The 18,831-nt window shown below is 41.4% G+C and overlaps 1 protein-coding gene across 3 annotated transcripts in view; it reads left to right on the forward strand.

Annotated features, from left to right (window-relative positions):
* The window catches only part of AOPEP (aminopeptidase O (putative)), a 234,689-nt gene that overhangs the window by 118,037 nt on the left and 97,821 nt on the right, over nucleotides 1-18,831 (forward strand). For all 3 annotated transcript variants that reach the window (XM_080373211.1, XM_080373212.1, XM_080373213.1), the window contains exons 10-12: nucleotides 2,262-2,364; nucleotides 2,483-2,590; nucleotides 14,029-14,072. In XM_080373211.1, coding sequence (XP_080229337.1) covers nucleotides 2,262-2,364; nucleotides 2,483-2,590; nucleotides 14,029-14,072 — 255 coding nt within the window. The remainder of the gene's footprint in view (nucleotides 1-2,261; nucleotides 2,365-2,482; nucleotides 2,591-14,028; nucleotides 14,073-18,831) is intronic.

Raw genomic sequence — 18,831 nt, forward strand, 5'->3', positions numbered from 1 at the left:
GACAAAAACAGTTTAGCACTCTGGACAAAACTCTTAATAAACTATTACACAGCTACAAAAAAAGGAAGAATTTTTTTTTCTCAAAGCAGACAGATATGAAAGAAATTCGATCAGAGATTAGCTCTTGAGCAGCATATGAGTGATGTGGTTTGAAGAATCCTGCACTGCCGTGGCTGTTGTGGCCCCTGTCTGTAGAAGTGAGGAGAAAGATATTTGGCTTCCATTGGCCATCAAAATTCACACTTAGAATTGGAGAGTTTGTTTCAGTTTCATAGGGTTAGGCTTCTAAGACAGACATCTGTTCCCAGACCGCTGTTAGCTGGGGTATTTTCTGGATGGAAGAAAAAAAGCTATAGAGGGTTCTTCAGTACTATGCCTGTGCAGGCACTGCTTACAAGTGAAAAAGAAATATTTGCACAGCTTCTCTTCAGTTTCACTCTGTGTGCACAAGAACTTGGAAGTCCTCCACACTTCGCTGGTGTAGATTTGTGATATACCAGATGCTGTATTACGTTTTAAAATCAGGCAGTAAAGAAGTAGGTTTGTTCTAGACATTGTTGTCTGTGAACCCCAAACCTGTGTGTATGTGACAGGCTTCCTCTTTTAAAACTTCACCTACTTTTCTTCCAACCCCAAACCACCAAATGTAGAACAGAACATAATTTATTCTGTGGTGTGTTGCATGCAGATTGTGGTGGTTTGACTGTGGCTGGAGACCAGGTGCCCACCAAAGCTGCTCTGTCACTGCCTTCCTCAACCAGACAGGGGAGAGAAAATATGACAAAAGGCCCATGGATCAAGGGAGATCACTCAGCAATTATCGCCACGGGCGAAATGGACTGGACTCAAGGAAATTAGCTTAACTTACTACCATTCAGATCAGAGTAGGATAATGAGAAAAATCAAACCTTAAAAACACCTTCCCCCCATGCCTCCCTTTCTCGTGGGCTTAATTCCCAATTTCTCTACCTCCTCCCCTCCAAGTGGTGCAGGGTGACAGGGAGTGGTGGTTACAGTCAGTTCATCACACATTTTGTCTGCTGCTCTTTCTTCCTGATACTCTTCCCCTGCTCCAGCGTAGGGTCCCTTCCACAGGAGACAGTTCTCCATGAACTTCTCCAGTGTGAGTTCTTCCCATGGGCTGCAGTTTACAGACTGCTCCAGTGTGGGTCCTTTGTGGAAAGGGTGCAGTCCTTCAGGAATATACTGCTCCAGTGTGGGTCCCCTTGGGCTGGCTCACTGCCAGCAAACCTGTTTCAGCATGGGCTCTTCTCTATGTGGGACCACAGATCCTGCCAGCAGACTTCCTTCAGCACAGGTTTCCCATGGGTCACAGCCTCCTTGAGGCACCCACCTGCTCTGGCATGGGGGCCCTCCACGGGCTGCAGGCGGATATCTGCTCCACCATGGACCTCCATGAGCTGCAGGGGCACAGCCTGCCTCACCGTGGGCTTCACCATGGACTGCAGGGGAATGTCTGCTCCAGTGCCTGGAGCACCTCCTCCCCCTCCTTCACTGCTTCAGTGTCTGTAGAGTTGTTCCTCCCACATGCTCTTATTCCTCTCTTCTGCTGCAATTTTGTATTGCACAGATTTTTTTTTTCTCTTAAATGTGTTATCCCATAGTAGCTGATGGGCTCAGCCTTGGCCAGTGGCTGGTCCCTCCTGGAGCCGGCTGGCATGCATGCCATCAGACACAGAGGAAGCTTCTAACATCTTCTCACAGAAGCCACCCCTGCAGCCACCCACCAGCAAAACCTCACCATAGAATCCCACTACTTGCAGGTACTATAGCCATGGAAGCTGTTAATCCAATGTTCAGGTGTAAGAAGAGAAATCTTTAGTTTAACACAAGGACTTCAATATCTTCCCCTTCCCTCCCCATGTGGTTTTTTGGTGTGGTGTGGGGTTTTTTTGTTTGTTTGTTTGTTTTTTTGTTGTTTCTCTTTGTTCATGATGTGTCTGTACTGTAGAATGGCATGCATCATGATGTTATGCTGGTAGTGAAAAGAGTACACCAGCTTAGTGATGGATCTCATTTGTACTCCAGCTGTCTGGTCGGCTACATACAAAATTGCTTAAGAAGTATGAAATTCTGTTATTTGTCTGTCTAAGTCAAGTTATTTACTCAGGTCAAAGAAGTACAACTGAACTAGTGACAGCTGTTAAAAGTTACTGTGCCATTCACGATGCTTTCCACTATGAGAAACATGCTTTCTTTACTTACTTACTCAAGACTCAATTTGTGTGTTACTGTTTTAGGCCCAAAAAGGAGAGCACAGGAGAACTGAGTGAGTCTGGAGCATCCGTTGTCAAACATGGTCTTAAAGCAGAAAAAATCTTCATGCAGGTTCACTACTTGAAGGTAAGTGTTGTCAGCTGATTTTTATTGAAGTTGCTTTACTAATATGATAAAGACTTCTTTCTTCTAGATATCAGTGAATTCATAGCATCCTATTTGTTTCTGACTTAATTTCTTGCAGGGTTATTTCCTTTTGCGGTTTCTGGCAAGGGCAATTGGAGAGGCTTCATACCTTGCATCTTTACGAAAATTTGTCCATAAATTCCATGGGCGGCTTGTCCTTTCTCAGGTACTGTACTTGAAGTTGTTCCTCACTTTTTGAAAAAAACAAATGACCTAAAAACTTTCAGTTTGACTAAATCATCACTTCTGGTTGTGATCAAAAGAGAAAGACAATTGCAACTTGGCAATATTAGTGAAGTTACTACCTGCTAAAGGGCAGAACATTTTTTTTTCAAGGTGATACCCTGCTAGTATCTGATAATATAAACAATGGGTGGTTTTTTTTTTTTTTTTCAACAATGCTTTGAAAGGTCAATGTTTGTAAGTGCTGATGTTCTCAAAAATGGGGTCATTTACTCTACTGGAATTGTCTCCTGTAGTCTTGTAGCTCATTGGTTTTGATTGTGATAAGTCAGTCTTTTCCTTGATAATGTCTTTGTTTCTGATAGAGAAGAAACACAGAGTAGGGATGTAACTGAAAAATTCTATAGATCCTAACAGTGCATGTGCTTTATATTTCTGACTTTATTTCCGTCCTCTCTGCATGCTGGTTCATTCAATGCTTATAATTTCACAGTCTGCCTGATGAGAGTGGTCTCTTTCTCACCAAGTCAGGGAGTGACTGGTTTGGTGAACACTTGGTTGTAAAAAATTATGTTGAATTAGGAATCAGAATCTGCGTCCCTAAGTCCGACTGCATATATTAATCAGTTGAACAACAGACTTAGCTTGTTCTCTTCCTGGCATAAATGGTGTATAATTATTCCACGCAAAGTAGAATTACTTCAGAAGGAAAGACTGAGCAAGTCACACCACAGTACATGTTACATAGAGTACACACAGTACCATCTGTTACATAGAGAGCCAAACTGGAGTTATAAATAGAAATTTACCTCCCCCTAGGCCTTTCTCAAAAAATCCTGCAACCACTGGCTGTAGCATTAAAAGGAGAGCTGTCTTGTCTTCCACTGTTTTGTTTTGAGAAGGGAATGACATAGCTTTCTGAACCCAAAGTTAGAAGATCCTGTCATTGGTGATGAATCCAGCTTGCATCATGGCACTGCACCTTGTTGCTTCAGAAATGCTGTGAAAAAAACCATTCATGGGGGTGTCTGTGAGCCAGATCACTGAACTCATCTTGGTTAAAAACAGGCCTGGAGCAGAAGGCACAACATGAACAATATTTGGCATTGCTGGAAGAGCACTGTGATCAAAGTGAGGGGAGGGGAAGAGAGAGGAGAAGGAGCGTAACTGAAACGAGTTTCCTTGCTGAAGTTTGTATTTTATTGAATTATGGTTGAAATCTTTGAGGGGATTCAGGATGGTGATAAACGTCTCCTTGCAACATAGAGTAAGGGGCTCTGATTTTGAGGGGGTGGGGGTCTAACACTTTGCTGTTTTTCCCAGCCACAGTGATTCTTCGCTCGTGTGCTTGCTGTTTTGAATCTCACTCTTATGAGGTGAGATGGATGCCCATGTGTCTTACAGACAGGTGAAACACCTGTAGATTCTTTCATATGTCAGATCACCCAGAAGTTAAGCATAGTAGCTCTACTGCAGCAGCTCTGTCCTGTGGAGGAACATTTGGGGTGTTAAGGGAGTTAACGTTCCCACTGCTGCAGCTGTTTCCTGTACCACGTTGCCGAGACCCTGAACACTTATGTTTGGCTTAATGTGGAAAATGCCACTGACTATATGAATCTCGTCTACATTACGATGTCCAAAATGATAAATATGGCACTTCACTATTACACAGCTGGAAACTTTTTGAGAATTACAGAAATCATGAAAGGACAAGAAGCATCCCAGTGTTTTAATCTGGTGGTAAGAAAGGTGCTTGCATTTTGGTGAGAAAAAGTTTGTTGCTCCTGGTTGATGTGAGATGAATTGCATCAGCAGACTGTTTAAACACTGTAAAATGTCTTAGCACATTATACTATTAGTCATGATAGCTAGACTGCATTGCAATTAAGTATCCATCTACTAGAGACTTCCCCCTTTGTCTAGCACTCTCCTATTAAACATCAATTTATAGCTTACCTAACCCCAGTCTCATAAGTTGAAATACTGTATGTTGTTTCTGCACCTAGAAACAACCATTATTGGATAAAAAACTGTTGAGTGTGCTTAATTATTCAAGCAAGAGTAAGAGATGCTTTTATTTCAGGTTTCTTAGGCTCCTTTTTGTTTGCATATGTGCAGTATGGCCATAGCTGTGTGCTTAGAAAAAAAGCTACTTCCCTTCATTTGAACATGCAAAGGGGACAGGGTTATATCCAATTGTAAACGTATTTACTTTGTTTCTAAGAAATCTTAAACATTGTATTTATGTTGGTGTCTGGTATAGCTAGAGAAGCAATCACAGCAGGAATTGCAAATGCAAAAGCAATGAAGTTAAGTTAGTACAAAGTTTATTATTCAAGTTCCTTCTTGAACAAACGTGCTGTCAGTGTTTAAATGAATAAAAGATTTCAAATAAATAGAGGTGCAAATGGTAAGTTTAAATATCATAGTGTTGTACTTTCACCTTTTCCGAAATAATTGTACATGTTCCCAGATTTAAGGAATTCTGGGGATGAGGGAAAGTAAAAACTGAAAATAATTGCCCATGTTCTGAATACTAGTCTTGTTTTCAGTGGTGTTTGTAGTATTTTTCCTAGATGGGAGCTGCAGGTGCAAGGAAATGACTTCAGATGTGAAACATTAATCAGTTTGCCTTTTCCCTTCATTTTGATTGCCTGCTCAGTATGTTTTTAATAGTAGTTTTTGTTTATTTTAGTCAAGTTAGCAACAGACAAGTAAAGCAAGTCTGGAATCTTTGAGAAGGATTTAAAAAAAAAATCTTCCATTTTTTCTGAGAGAATTTACTTACTAACTGCTTTGAATGAACTTTTTACATAATGAATAGAGTGTTACTGACTATAAATAAATAGGAAGGAGTGCAAGTTGCCTATATTCCTAACACATTTAAGGCTGTTCATTTTGATACTGAAATAAGAACACCTTGGGAATTGATTTGTTTACAGACCTTAATTTTCATGTAATTCTGTCTGCTGTAATAATAACCCAAGGTCTATAGTGTTCACCCATCTGATAGACTTATAATTTGGTACAGTAAAATGACAGTCCAGGAGGCAGCGCTTCGAAAAAATAATAATTTATGTTATTCTTAAAAGTTTTAAAGGCAGATGTATGGATACAAGCCCACTGTGTATGCACCTATATCAACATGTTCCTGCACACAAATGTGTATGGACACATACCATTATCATAATTGTACAAAACTCTGATCTGCACACACAAATTGCCATTTGACTACCCGTTAAACTGTAGAATTCGTAACTAGAATTGGAAGTCTAAGCATGCAGTGTACATGTGTTTTGGTGTTTCAACTTCTGGAATCTGTTCTTTAGATTAAGGTTTAACTAGAAGTTTGTCTCTGCAGTTTGGCCCCCACAGTTCCCTGCTTACTGACTTGTTTGCTCAGGCTCATAGTGGGGCATAGTGTGGATTCTGACACTGTCCCATCCACGGCAGCCTCTAGGACGGGGTCTTTGCTTTCTACATTCTCATATGCTTGCAAAACAGAAATAGATGGGCCAGTCTTACTCAGAATGAGTTAGTTTCCTGTTCCAATTCTTGCGTAAATGAACATACTCCTATTTTTTTGTTAGCTATGCACCATGCAGCCTTCATTCACTTTCCTTATATGCATGCATTATGAGACAACCTTTAATTACTATATGATCACAGTCCTTTTGTTACTTTTTTCCTGGAGACCTTTGTCTCATTTATGTAGAATAGGTGTTGCTCCCATGAAGCAGCTGCTTGGTATTTTGTTCTCTGTTCACTGTTCATAGGCACTTTATTTACCATGCAGTGTGCTTTTCTTTCTGTTCAACCCTTTAAGTTTTAACAGTGTAAGGCAATAAAAAAGGCTGCTTCACAGGGTCAGACACTTTAACCTGAGATTAACTGTGCTTAAAATGCTTATGTGACAATTGATTAATTTATGGATCAGTTAATTACATTACACATTTTGAAAGATCATTGTGTTTGTGTATAAAAAAGTCTGACTAGCTTTAGGCCATACCTCTGTTTCAGTACAAATATCTTGAAAGAAGCAATGTATGAAATATTGTGCTTGAAGTATAAATAAGACTAGGTTAGTAGAGGTCATTAATGTGGTATAAGGCAAGATCTTTTTTTGTGAGAAAACTTTCTATTTCTTTTTTTGTGATGTACTTTTTTCACAATTATGCAAAATAAATTTTGTGTTTTAAAGGACAGAGAGACAAAGAGATCAGAATGAAGTAGGGCTGGAAATGGAACTGGAGAAGGAAGTGGAGAGTAGTGAAGCCTTAAGAGGAAGCTAGATGTTTTGTAATCATCTATAATACAGCTGAGTGATTAAAAAGTCAGTTAATGTGTCACACATTTTAATGTTAAACGGTATAGTTGAATAAATATTCCCAAGCATCTTTTGGTATTATTTCTCTCAAATATAAGGATCTTAAAAGAAGCAGTAAGTTTACACATAGAATTGTCTTCTGTCAGGGGAGTGACCCATATATCTGAAAATGTCTTGGACCTTTCTGATAGATGATATGATTTGTTTTTTAATGTTCACTGTTCTTTGTTTATATCAAGATGTGTGATCAGAGAGAGGTACCTGTCTCGTGCCCCAGAACAGACAGTTCAAGAGTAGAAACATGCTGGCTATTTCTCAAGACAAGAATTGGAGTAATAATATGGCATCTTTAGTTGTGAAATAAAAGGTGTTCTAAACCCAGATCTGTTTAGTTACTGCTTCATTTCTAGGGTTCTCAAAATTATTTATTTCGACATACTTCTCAGTCATTGGGTTCTCACTCTTCTTTGCCTTTGATTCAAACATGCTACGTGCATCAACAGTGTAAAGAAAACTTTTTCTTGATCTCAATTCACAGTCTGTATCCAGATTTGATCTGCTCAGCAGCAGCCCAAAGCTGCAGTTGTGATTAAAATTGTTGGCTTCGGTGTGGACTGTGGTGAGAGCAGACAAGAGTCTTCAGGGAGTTTTAGTTATGAGAGTCTAGCAAATCCTTACCAAACATGTATGAACACATTTTTCGAAGGCTTTTTCAGTCTGGCAGAATGTCAGTAAATTTCACAAACTGCAGAATAACAGTTTCTTTACATAGGGAAAAGTTGTTTTCTAGCCTCTGGGTTTCTAGCCAGGGAAGAACAACAGGAGTATGTAGAGAAGTGAGATTATTTTATCATATGAATATCAACCAGTTTGTTAATAATGTAGTACTGTGCTGGCATGTGATTTCTAACTTTTATTTTCTTTCTGGCTTCATTAAATTACTTGCAACAAAAATGAAAAGCAAACTCTAATTTGTTTTATGATCTGACTTGGCGTTTATTTATGACTACCCTGGTCATCCACAAGTCTTTGCTCCGAAGTGTAAGGTCACTAGAACCTCTTAAATAAACGCATCAAAGCTTAAAAAACCCCACATTATCCTGTAACTTTTCTCTGGGACACTTCTGGACCTTTACATCTGGGGAGAAAAAGAAAAAAAAATAGCCTGAGGAAAAAATTTCAGTCCAGATGGTTAAAGTTTGGCAAAATTATAAGCAACTGAGAAGTCAGACCTATAATGCTATGTGTCATGCAGACTTGATAATAGGCAAATGTTAAAAGCCATGCAAATATGTTGTAAGTGGTAATTTGTTTTCCTACTCTGTTTTGGAGCATCAAAGTAGAAGCAGTTAAAATAAGATATAATAGATTAATCCTAATTTTAAGAAAGTGTGTCTAATGATGGTTACTGCCTTGTTCTTTAAAGATATTTGGAAAAAATGAAGACAGCTTTAATCACAAAAGAAACTTTTTCCTAGTATAATATACAGAACATAAACCCACTTCTAATACCAAAGTTCTCTTCAAGTATATTTTGGGATTGATTATAAAAACTTGATGTAATACAATCAGGGAGCATTAACAGTGTGAATATGTTGAGGATGACTACTTCAGCATTACTTGTCACACGCTTTCGAAATGACTTTAATCTTTTCATGTTCTCTATTTCCACATAAGCTTACTTTGTACCTCCAGCAAAGCTTCCACAAGTGGAAGGAGCAGTAGTCCTCTGTTTGTGTACAGAGTAATTCTGTTTGTGTACAGAGTAATGCTACAGAGCTATTAAGTAGTACTATGAAATAAGGGAATTTCATACTTCATCATCATGTCAGCAATACACTGTAGTTAGGACAGAACTCCTGGCACAGGTAATGATGGCATTATTGCCACAGCAACACTGAGCCCAGCACTGGGTAATTTAGCTTTTGTCATAAGCAAATCTTGTAGCCACTGCAACATAGACTGAATCTCCTCTCACTTTGTAGTCTGAAGGAGGAAGGCTTAACTATGTTACCAATAGTTTCAAACGTGCAATCATTCTTTCTTTCATTCCCTAACAATGCCATAATCAGACAGAGAAACAGCATCTTTTGTTGAATGCTATGGCAGAGTCCCTAAATAACAGTTTTCTGCCTTTTAGGAAACATTCTTCAAGATTTTGGAGAGCAAGTAGTTGCAATCAGAGATCAGCCTGCATTCATGTATTGCCATGAGGAGTATCATTAGCCTATGAAACTTGTCTCCACAAAGATTAGTATTAATAAGTGGATGTATTGCTTTATGAAATAGCATATACATTAATAATTCATATTAATAAATCCTCTTCTTATGAGATTGCTCTGAGGAGTGCACTGTGTCAAAGTGATAGTCATTAACTTGGTTCATGTATAGTCTGGGGTACCAGAAAACCTTTGAGTGATAGCAGGTGTTACTTTCTAAAGAGGGCTTATCATACTGTTTTAAGTGAAGATGATAGTCATGCTATTCTGTTGGCATTGCACCTTCACTGTAAATCCATGAAAAAAATTCTAGCTACAGTTTCTTTAAAGAATTTACTCCTTAGTTGATGTGGTTGGCAGCAACATTGTGAATTTTGTCACAGAGTGAGTAGGTGTGATTTTCCAATCAGGTATGTGAATTAAGGGGAAAAAATTTAACTACGTGGTTATATAATTAAAGACAGCTTAATAACAGAAGCACATGGAGAGAGTGCAAACACCCTTAATTTCTTAGCCTTTCAGTATGTGAATCTGCAGCCTTTAACAATTTTAATTATAGTTTGTGTGTGTGTATCATATATTAAATAAAAGTAGGAATGTGGGATTGTGTTAAAGTAGTCATCAGGCTTTTCAAGCCCATTTTCTTTCAATATTGACACTTCTTGCTTGAGTGGGTTGGAAAACTGACAAACATAATGTATGTTGTATAAATAACTGAGCAGTATATCACCATAGTGGAGTGGGCACTCATCCGAGAGCCAAGGCTGCAGCTTCAGCTGGGGGGTCTGCACCATCTACCCCAGTGGTGGCTGATGCCTCCACCCAGACAGAGCTGCTGAAGGCAGAGGCTCCAGTGCAGGCCTCGGGCTGCAGGACGTGCCCACACCTTTCTCCTGGGGCAGGGACAGGCAGCAGACCTGCCTGCAAGACCGTGCCCAGATGGAGGACCTCCTGCAGCAGGTGGCTGAGCTGCAGGAGGTGGCGAGAAGGCTGCGTCACATCAGGGAGGCTGAGAAGGAGCTGACAGCTGGTCCCAAGTGCAGTCTGCAGTGGACTCACAGCCCACAGCCAGGCAGTGAAAAACTCCCCCATGGCCACACACAGAGGGGAGGGGGCCGATAATGCAGAAGAATGGAAGACTGTAACATCAAGGACCTGCAGGAAGAAGAGACTTCCCCCAGAGCCTGAGGTGCCCTTGCAGAACTGCTTTGCCACTCAGCCAGCTGAAGAGGAGAAATCTGTCACATCAGGAAAGATATTGGAGCTGCAAAAGGCAGCCTGATCTGCCTGCTGTGTAACAACTAAGAAAAGGCAGGGGGTGATAGTGGTCGGTGACTCTCTTCTGAGAGGTGGAGGCACCCATTTGCTGACCTGATGCACTCTAGAGAGGTGTGCTGCTTACCAGGGGCTCATATCAGGGATGTAACCAAGAAACTACCTAACCATGTACAGTCCGCTGGCTATTATCCACTGCTGTTGTTTCATGTGGGCACTAGTGATACAGCCAGGAGCAGTCTGAGAAGCTTCAAGAAGAATTGTAGAGCCGTGGGAGCAAAATTAAAAGACTGGAGCACAGGCTGTTTTTTCTCAGTGCTCCCAGTCAAAGGGAGGAGCAGCCAAACCTGGCAAATCAACAGCTGATTGCGGGACTGGTGCCACAGCCAGGGGTTTGGCTACTTAGACCATGGGGCTCTCTCTGAGAACCCTGGTCTGCTGGGGGTGATGGGGTCCACCTGACAGAGAAGGGGAAAAGCACCTTTGGTCACTTGCCAAGCTGGTGAAGAGGGCTTTAAACTAGAGGTGCTGTGGGAGGGAAACCTCAGTCCATCCCACTCCGACCAGTTTGGTACCAGTGCCAGCAACAGATGCCCAGAGCCCGGAGAGGGATCACAGGGCAGCAGCAGAGCACCTGAAGAGCAGCACAAGGGAATTCCAGCCACTCCAGGCAGTTGAGACAGGTTCATTGGGGGCCCAACTTAAATGCCTCTGTGCAAACACATGTAGCTTGGGGAATAAACAGGAGTTAGAGATGTGCACACACCTGCAGGGGAAGGGTCTTACTGGCATCACAGAGACATGGTGGGATGACTCTTATCACTGGAGTCTTGGGATAGAAGGACACAAGCTCTTTGGGAAGGACAGGCAGGGGAAAAGAGGAGGGGATATCACCCTCTATGTCAGCAACCAGCTGGAGTTGGATCCATCTGGGGATGGATGGGTAGCCAACCAAGAGCTTATGGGTCAGGATTGAAGGGAGGACAGGAACAGGTGACATTATAGTGGGGGTCTGCTACAGGCCACCTGAGTAGGAAGACCAAGTGGATGAGACCCTCTATAGACAGGTAGGAGCCGCTTCATGTTCACAAGCCCTGGTCCTCATGGGGGACTTCAGCCACCCTGATATCTGTTGGAGGAACAACATACCAGGGCCTAGGCAGTCCAGGAGGTTCTTGGAATGTGTTGATGGTAACTTCCTTCTCCAAGTGACAGGGGAGCCAGTAGGGACAGGTGCCATGCTGGACTATGTTCTCACCAACAAGGAGGGGCTGGTGGGGAATATGAAGCTCAAGGGAAGCCTTGACTGCAGTGACCATGAAATGGTGGAGTTCCAGATCCTTAGGGCAGCGAGGAGGATGCACAGCAAGATCACTAACCTGAACTTCGGGAGAGCTGACTTTGGCCTCTTCAGGGAGCTGCTTGGTAGAGTACCATGGGATGGAGCCCGGGAGGAGGAAAGCTGGTTAATATTCAAGGATCACTACCTCCAAGCTCAGCAGCGATGTGTCTCAGCAAAGAGGAAGTCAGGCAAAAACACCAGGAGACCTGCATGGATGAACAAGGAGCTCCTGGACAAAATCAGGAAGCCTGCAGGGTGTGGAAGCAAGAACAGGTAGCCTGGAAGAATACAGAGAAACTGTCCAAGCAGCCACAGACCAGGTTAGGAAAGCCAAAGCACTAATAGAATAAGCTGTCCAAGGACATAAAGGGCAACAAGAAACTCTTTTATATGTATGTCAGTGCTAAAAGGAAGACTGGGGAAAACATGGGCCCTTTCCAGAAGGATACAGCAGACCTTCTTTGTCAGGACATGGAGGATGCTGAGGTACTCAATGACTTCACCTCAGTCTTCACCAGCAAATGCTCCAGCCACACAGCCCAAGTCTCAGAAGGCAAATGCAGTGTCTGGGAGAATAAAGGACTTCCCACTGTAGGGGGAGATCATGTTTGAGACCATCTGAGGAACCTGAAGGTGCACAAGGCCATGGGACCTGATGAGATGCATCTGCGGGTCCTGAGGGAACGGGCACATGAAGTGGATAAGCCCCTATCCATCATATTTGAGAAGCCGTGGTAGTTGAGAGAAGTCCCCATGGACTGGAAGAAGGTAACAATTTTTAAAAACAGAAATAAGGAAGACCCAGGGAACTACAGTCTATTAAGTCTCACCTCCTAGCAAGATCATGGGGCAGATCCTCCTGGAAACTCTGTGAAGGCACACAGAAAATAAGGAAGTGATTGGTGGCAGCCAGCATGGGCTTCACAAAGGGCAAGTTGTGCCTGGCAAATTTGGTGGCCTTCTGTGACGGGGTTGCAGCATTGACAGATGAGGGAAGAGTGACGGACATTATCTACCTGGGCTTGTGCAAAGCTTTTGATACTGTCCCACATGACATCCTTGTCTCTAAACTGGAGAGACATGGGTTTGGCAGGAGGACCACTGAATGGATAAAGAATTGTCTGGATGGTCGCACTCAAAGAGTTGTGGTCAACAGCTCAATGTCAGGAAGAGACCAGTGACAAGTGATGTTCCTTAGTGGCTCGTACTGGGTCCAGTGCTATTCATCGTCTTTGCTGGCGACATGGACAGTGGGATCAAGTGCACCTTCAACAAGTTTGCTGACAACACCAAGCTGTGTGGTGCAGTCAACATGCTGGAGGGAAGCGATGCCATTCAGAGGACCCTTGGCAGGCTGGGGAGCTGGGCCCATGCAAACCTCATGAAGTTGAACAAGGCCAAGTGCAAGGTCCTGCACCTGCGCTGCACCAGTCCCCAGAACCAATATGGCCTGGGCAGAGAATGGATTGGGAGCAGCCCTGAGGAGAAGGCCCTGGGGATGCTGGTGATGAAAAGTTCAACATGAGCTGGCAACACGCGCTTGCAGCCCAGAAAGCCAACTGTATCCTGGGCTGCATCAAAAGAAGTGTGGCCAGCAGGTCGAGGGAGGTGATTCTCCCCCTCTACTCTGCACTGGTGAGACCCCTCCTGGCGCACTGCGTTCAGGTCTGGGGTCCCCAGCATAAGAAGCACGTGGGCCTGTTGCAACAAGTCCAGAAAGAAGTGGGCCATGAAGATGATCAGAGGCTGGAGCACCTCTCCTATGAAGACAGGCTGAGAGAGTTGGGGTTGCTCAGCCTGGAGAAGAGAAGGCTCTGGGCAGACCTTATAGTATACTTGCAGGGGGCTTATAAGAAAGATGGGGACAGACTTTTCAGTAGGGCCTGCAGTGACAGGGCAAGGGGTAACGGCTTTAAATGGAAGAGGGTGGGTTTAGATTAGATGTTAGGAGGAAATTGTTCACTGTGAGGGTGGTGAGGCACTGGCACAGGTTGCCCAGAGAAGCTGTGGATGCCCCATCCCTGGAAGTGTTCAAGGCCGGGCTGGATGGGGCTTTGGGCAACCTGGTCTAGTGGCTCATGTCCATGGCAGGGGGCTTGGAACTAGATGATCTTTAAGGTCCCTTCCAACAGAAACCATTCTATGATAGAAACTTCTTTATTATCATTCTGTTACCAGCAGTCTTTAAACTGCTCACTAGCAATTCAGACCGTTGTCTTCATAATCATACTAATGCTGGTTCTTTGTTTGTTTTCCAGGATTTTCTTTGTATGTTGTTGGAAGACATCCCTGAACAACAGAAGTAAGTGAGAACCAGGCTAGAAAAATCAAAGAATAAAGTAGAAATGAAATTTAAGTATCAGCCTTGCTATCCAGAAATAGTAGGATTTCTTTAATACTTTTCTGCTTGTTTTTTTCAAGTGTGCGTGTGTATCTTTCTCTGAAAATTCTCATACATACATACATACACAAAAAATATGAGACTTGCCATGTTATTGCTACCCCATGCTCCATCCCCAAGCAGTGCCTCTAGCTTGCATGTTAGGGCACCAGTGGGGTCCTGTGCTCACTATGTGATGTGAAGTGCCAGGCACAGCTGCAGGCTCAAATTAATCTGTGATTCTCCTGCCAGCTGCATTCAGCACATGGCACCTTAGAGCAAGGAGGCCAGAGCTTTGTTGTGGTTCTGGGAAACTGGAGAAGATGAATTTTTTTCTCAAGCGCTAGTCTGGTACCATCCCCTCCCTGTCATACAATGTGCCAAACAGGGAAGGATGGAAAATACTCATGGAAATCCAGTGTTAATTGCCTGACATGTCCTTCAAAATCCTCCTACATGTAACTGTGACTGGTTGAAGATGATACATTTAGCTCTTGGCAGAGCTTTGAATCTATACCTGATTATCTGTTGGTTTGTTCTATGCTACTACAGACTGTTTTTTTTGTAGTGGAGCTTTGCATATTATAATTGTTAAAAATAATGTATTCACCTGAAAAATGCAATTTTAGGGAGTAGGATTCCCAAAGTCTTCATAAATCTGAGTGAGCAGTTTGAGAAAAAAGAAGATATTCACAGAAGTCAATGTATTGGGGTTTTTAGTGAAATACTTCTGTTCTTAGGGTGTGAGGGACAGAGAAGCTAGTTGTCATTGAGATAATGTGTTTTGTGGCATCGTGAGTTTAGTCTCAGTGGTGTTACATTTTCCAGTGATGTACCATAAGATGATACTTTGTTCGTATCATTAGATACGGCTTTCCAGCCCAAATATAATCAGGAATATTAAATGGAATATGGGAAAGTGTTTCATTTAATGGAATGATTATATATTGATTTGTTAATGGAATCTGTTTTCCTTCCTTTTTTTTATTTGTGTTTCTCTGTAGTCCAATCCCAATGCAAAATGTTATTTGAAAAAGCGGATGATTTTTTTCTGCCTAGAAACATGCCAAAATGTTTAAACTTCCAACTAATGCAAAAAGAAGTATTTCTTGCATCACACAGAGTGTATGAACATAATTTTAGATCTGTGGTAATTAATTTTACAATCAGACATATAGCATATCTGAACTTACCTACTGCCAAAATTACTTTGGGTGCAAATATCAATAGCAATGCCAAGAATCATAGAAAATCTGGATATACAGAAAGCCTTTATTTCTTATCTGCTACAAAGACGTTTTTTCATTCTTGAATGTATTCTGTTGTTAGTACAGAAATACTAGCCTGAGGTAAAAACAAAGGGAGGAAGGATAAAACCGGAATATTTTTAGAGACCATCTGCTGTTGAGTGATTTTTTTGCACAAAATTTGTTTTAGGAATGAAGTGCATTTTAAGATGAGAGCAACAAAATTCTTCATAGTACACAAAACCTCCCAGACTTGTGCAGTTCTGTCAAGTAAAATTTTAATGGTTAAATTCAATGCTTCTTACTTGAAAAATATTAAGCATTCTAAAATACTGAAGTTTGTAATGGAGGCTGGACTTAATAATGAAAAAAAAAAAAAGGAAGAAAAAAATTATTAGTAGGGAATCAAGACAAATTCTGCCCTCAGCTGTGGTAACAAAGGCAAACTACTGTAGCTAGGTGTAGAATTTGGCTCATGGGAGACTTCGGTCATGAGAATTGGATTAATATTTACAGAAAGCCATCATACAACAGTGTGGAATTTTTCTGTAAGTTTGACATCACAATAATACAACATTAGCTTTCTGCTATTGGATACAGCAGACTATATCTAAGATTCTCACTCTTTCAGTACTTAATTCCTTTAGTTTTTAGTTACAGGAGATTTTTTAGTAATTCACAGTGATAAGCAGTGCCAAGATAGATGTGGACTTTACTTCTTAAGTGGCAGTCATTGTTTTTTGCTGCTTTCTGTACTCAGAGGGTGATTAAATGCCTGGTTTATAGGGCTACTTCACTTGCTGCACTGACTCAGTATTAATGGCATGTTAGCTGTAGGAATCCATTCTGCAAGGCAGGATCCTCCTGTTTCTGGACAGAGGCTGAATATGGACACCAGACAGGCCTAGCACTACCTTCTGGTCCTTTAGAATTTCCTAACTTGCCCTTAAGAAACATTATTTCTGTATGTGAAGGGCTAACGGCAAGAAGGACAAGCAAATACCTATCATTAACCTCTGTTATTCAAAGTCCTTTAAAATATAACATTCACTAGCTATAGTCTTACATTATCTTGGCCTTTCTTTAGAAAATCTACAATACTTCCCACCTGTCTGAGGCATCTTATTTCCTGATCTATAATTTGGAACTTCCCTATATTAAAAAAAACCCAAACCTAAACCAAACAACAACAAAAAAGCCTCGTATGTGTCTGTATATCACAGTGCACTAGACCTGATAAAACTCCCAGTGGCTCTGTTCTCCCCAAGGCTTAAACCCATAGTCTTTGCTGTAAACTGATTCTCTCCACATCTGCCCAACATGTGAGCACTGCAAAGACTCGTGTTTTTAAGTCTGTGTAATATAGGGTGAGTTTTGCCAGCCTCAGATAAATCAGAGTTGCATCTGTTTGTGCTCTTTACAACTGCAGATTTTTTTGAGCAGGTCAGTCCTGTTCTTTGGGGTTTTCTGATAGTATTTTTTTTTATTTAATTGCACTCAATAAAATAAATAAGTGTACTAATAAAGCTATGGTTTTAATACTACATGATAGACAAAGGAAGGCTTGCGTTACAGCTCTTCTATTTGTACTGTTAATAACCAAGGCTTACTAACCATGTTGGATGTCTTCATAAACTGTCAGTTAAGTACTAAATCAGTGTGAAAGTAATGCTGCAGCTTCAAACTATGCAGCTATAGAGGTATATGTCTCTTTCATATTTGCTTTCTTTGTTACTCACATTGTCACGGATGTGGTGATGTTGATTGAGACAAACAGCTGGTAGGCACCTAACTCCCAAAGCAGATCACTGGCAAACATTTTTTCCCAGTGGTTTTGATTCCTGCATTTTTTTTAAGCCAGAATGTATATGCTGGACAAAACCCAAAGGAAATCTTATCTGCAGGAAGCTATGGCTAGCTGACAGAATCACTCATCAGGCACTACTACTTGATTTGCTCTAACTATGCCTCCGTATTTAGCTGGAGTGGCTTACTTTGAAAATGACTGATGTGACGAATGTGTATATCCAGATGAAGCAGATATGCTTATTGAAGTATTTTTAGTTGGATATAGCAGACTTAATCCTTTTTTACAAAGAAAAAAAAAGAAAAAAAATTGCATATGTTCATGTGCACTGTTCATTTGCTGCAACATCTTATTCTAAAAGTGGTTTCTTATTGATTGAGGAATTAAGTAGGTTTGTGTTAGTTTGTAGAGTGCCTTGGAGCCTTGTGCAATGAAAACGATATATAGACATCTTTGACAGTGCTAATTTTCAAATTATCATTAATGTTAGTATTTTACAGACATGGCTCTGAAGCATTGAATCTTGCCATGAACGGTACATATGCACGTTAGGTGATCATTCCTAGGCTGATCAGCTTATTGTCTAAACAAACAGACAAGGGATAAGATAATGGATGTAACTGCATTCTCATTTTACAGGACGGAACTGTAGTACAAAGCTACTGAAGAGCCTGCCCAGCCTTCTAAGAGTTCTGTTAATAGTGCCAGTCAACTGAACTCAGATCTCACAGTCCAATACAGTGCCTTAAGCAGAAGGCCATTCAGGAAAACACACACACACCAGATTTAAGTCCTTACAGCTGCTTAATTGCAACATGAGCAGGTGGAAAGTGCGTTTCTGAATATGGATGCTTTACTGAACTGCAGCCCCTAGAAATATCAGGCCCTGTGTCCTTTCTCTAGGACATTTATTTTGAAATAGCAGTCTGTTTGTGATCTATTTTGGGGACTTGATCTGAAGACCAATAAGTTCATGGAAACCTTTCCAAGGACTTCACAGTTCCCTATTGACTCTCAACACAGTCAGTCTATCTTTGCGATAGCCTGCATATTACTAATAGACTGGGGGGAAAGAGGGAATGGCTGTCAACTGCTAAAACAAATTGCTTTTTTTGATGGGTGCCAACAAGAATGTCTTAAGTTGGAAAGAAAAAAGAAAAAAAAAGTGTGTGCAAGTACAAAGAGCACTACATATAGGCACATTACCGGTGTTTACCTGAAACTGAGGGTGCTGCAGGCAAAGAAATAATAGTGTTTTGTCTTTGCCTTTGAGAAAAATTTCAGCATTTTTAGAGAAGATGAGCAACTTACTAGTGGTGTTTCTGCCTGAATTAGTATGGTGTCAAAACAGTGCAATTCCCTTCACTGGCCTAAGCCCATTTCAAAGCCAGTGTTTTGAAATGACCTGTTGTTGGCTTTAAAAGAAATAGAGGGTATATTAAAAAAAGGCTATACACAGCAAATGTAGCATAGGTTATTTGCATAGATATTTTTTCTTTTCTGAGGAAATCTCACACTTAAAGTTTAGTTTCAGGGGGCAGGGGTAGGGAAGGACAAACTGGAATTGTAAGACTGTGGTTCTTATCCCTAAGTAAAACAAATTAAATGCACAAGTAAGGGTGTTTTT

This window comes from Falco punctatus (assembly GCF_963210335.1).
Source record: "Falco punctatus genome assembly, chromosome: Z".
Lineage (NCBI taxonomy): Eukaryota > Metazoa > Chordata > Aves > Falconiformes > Falconidae > Falco > Falco punctatus.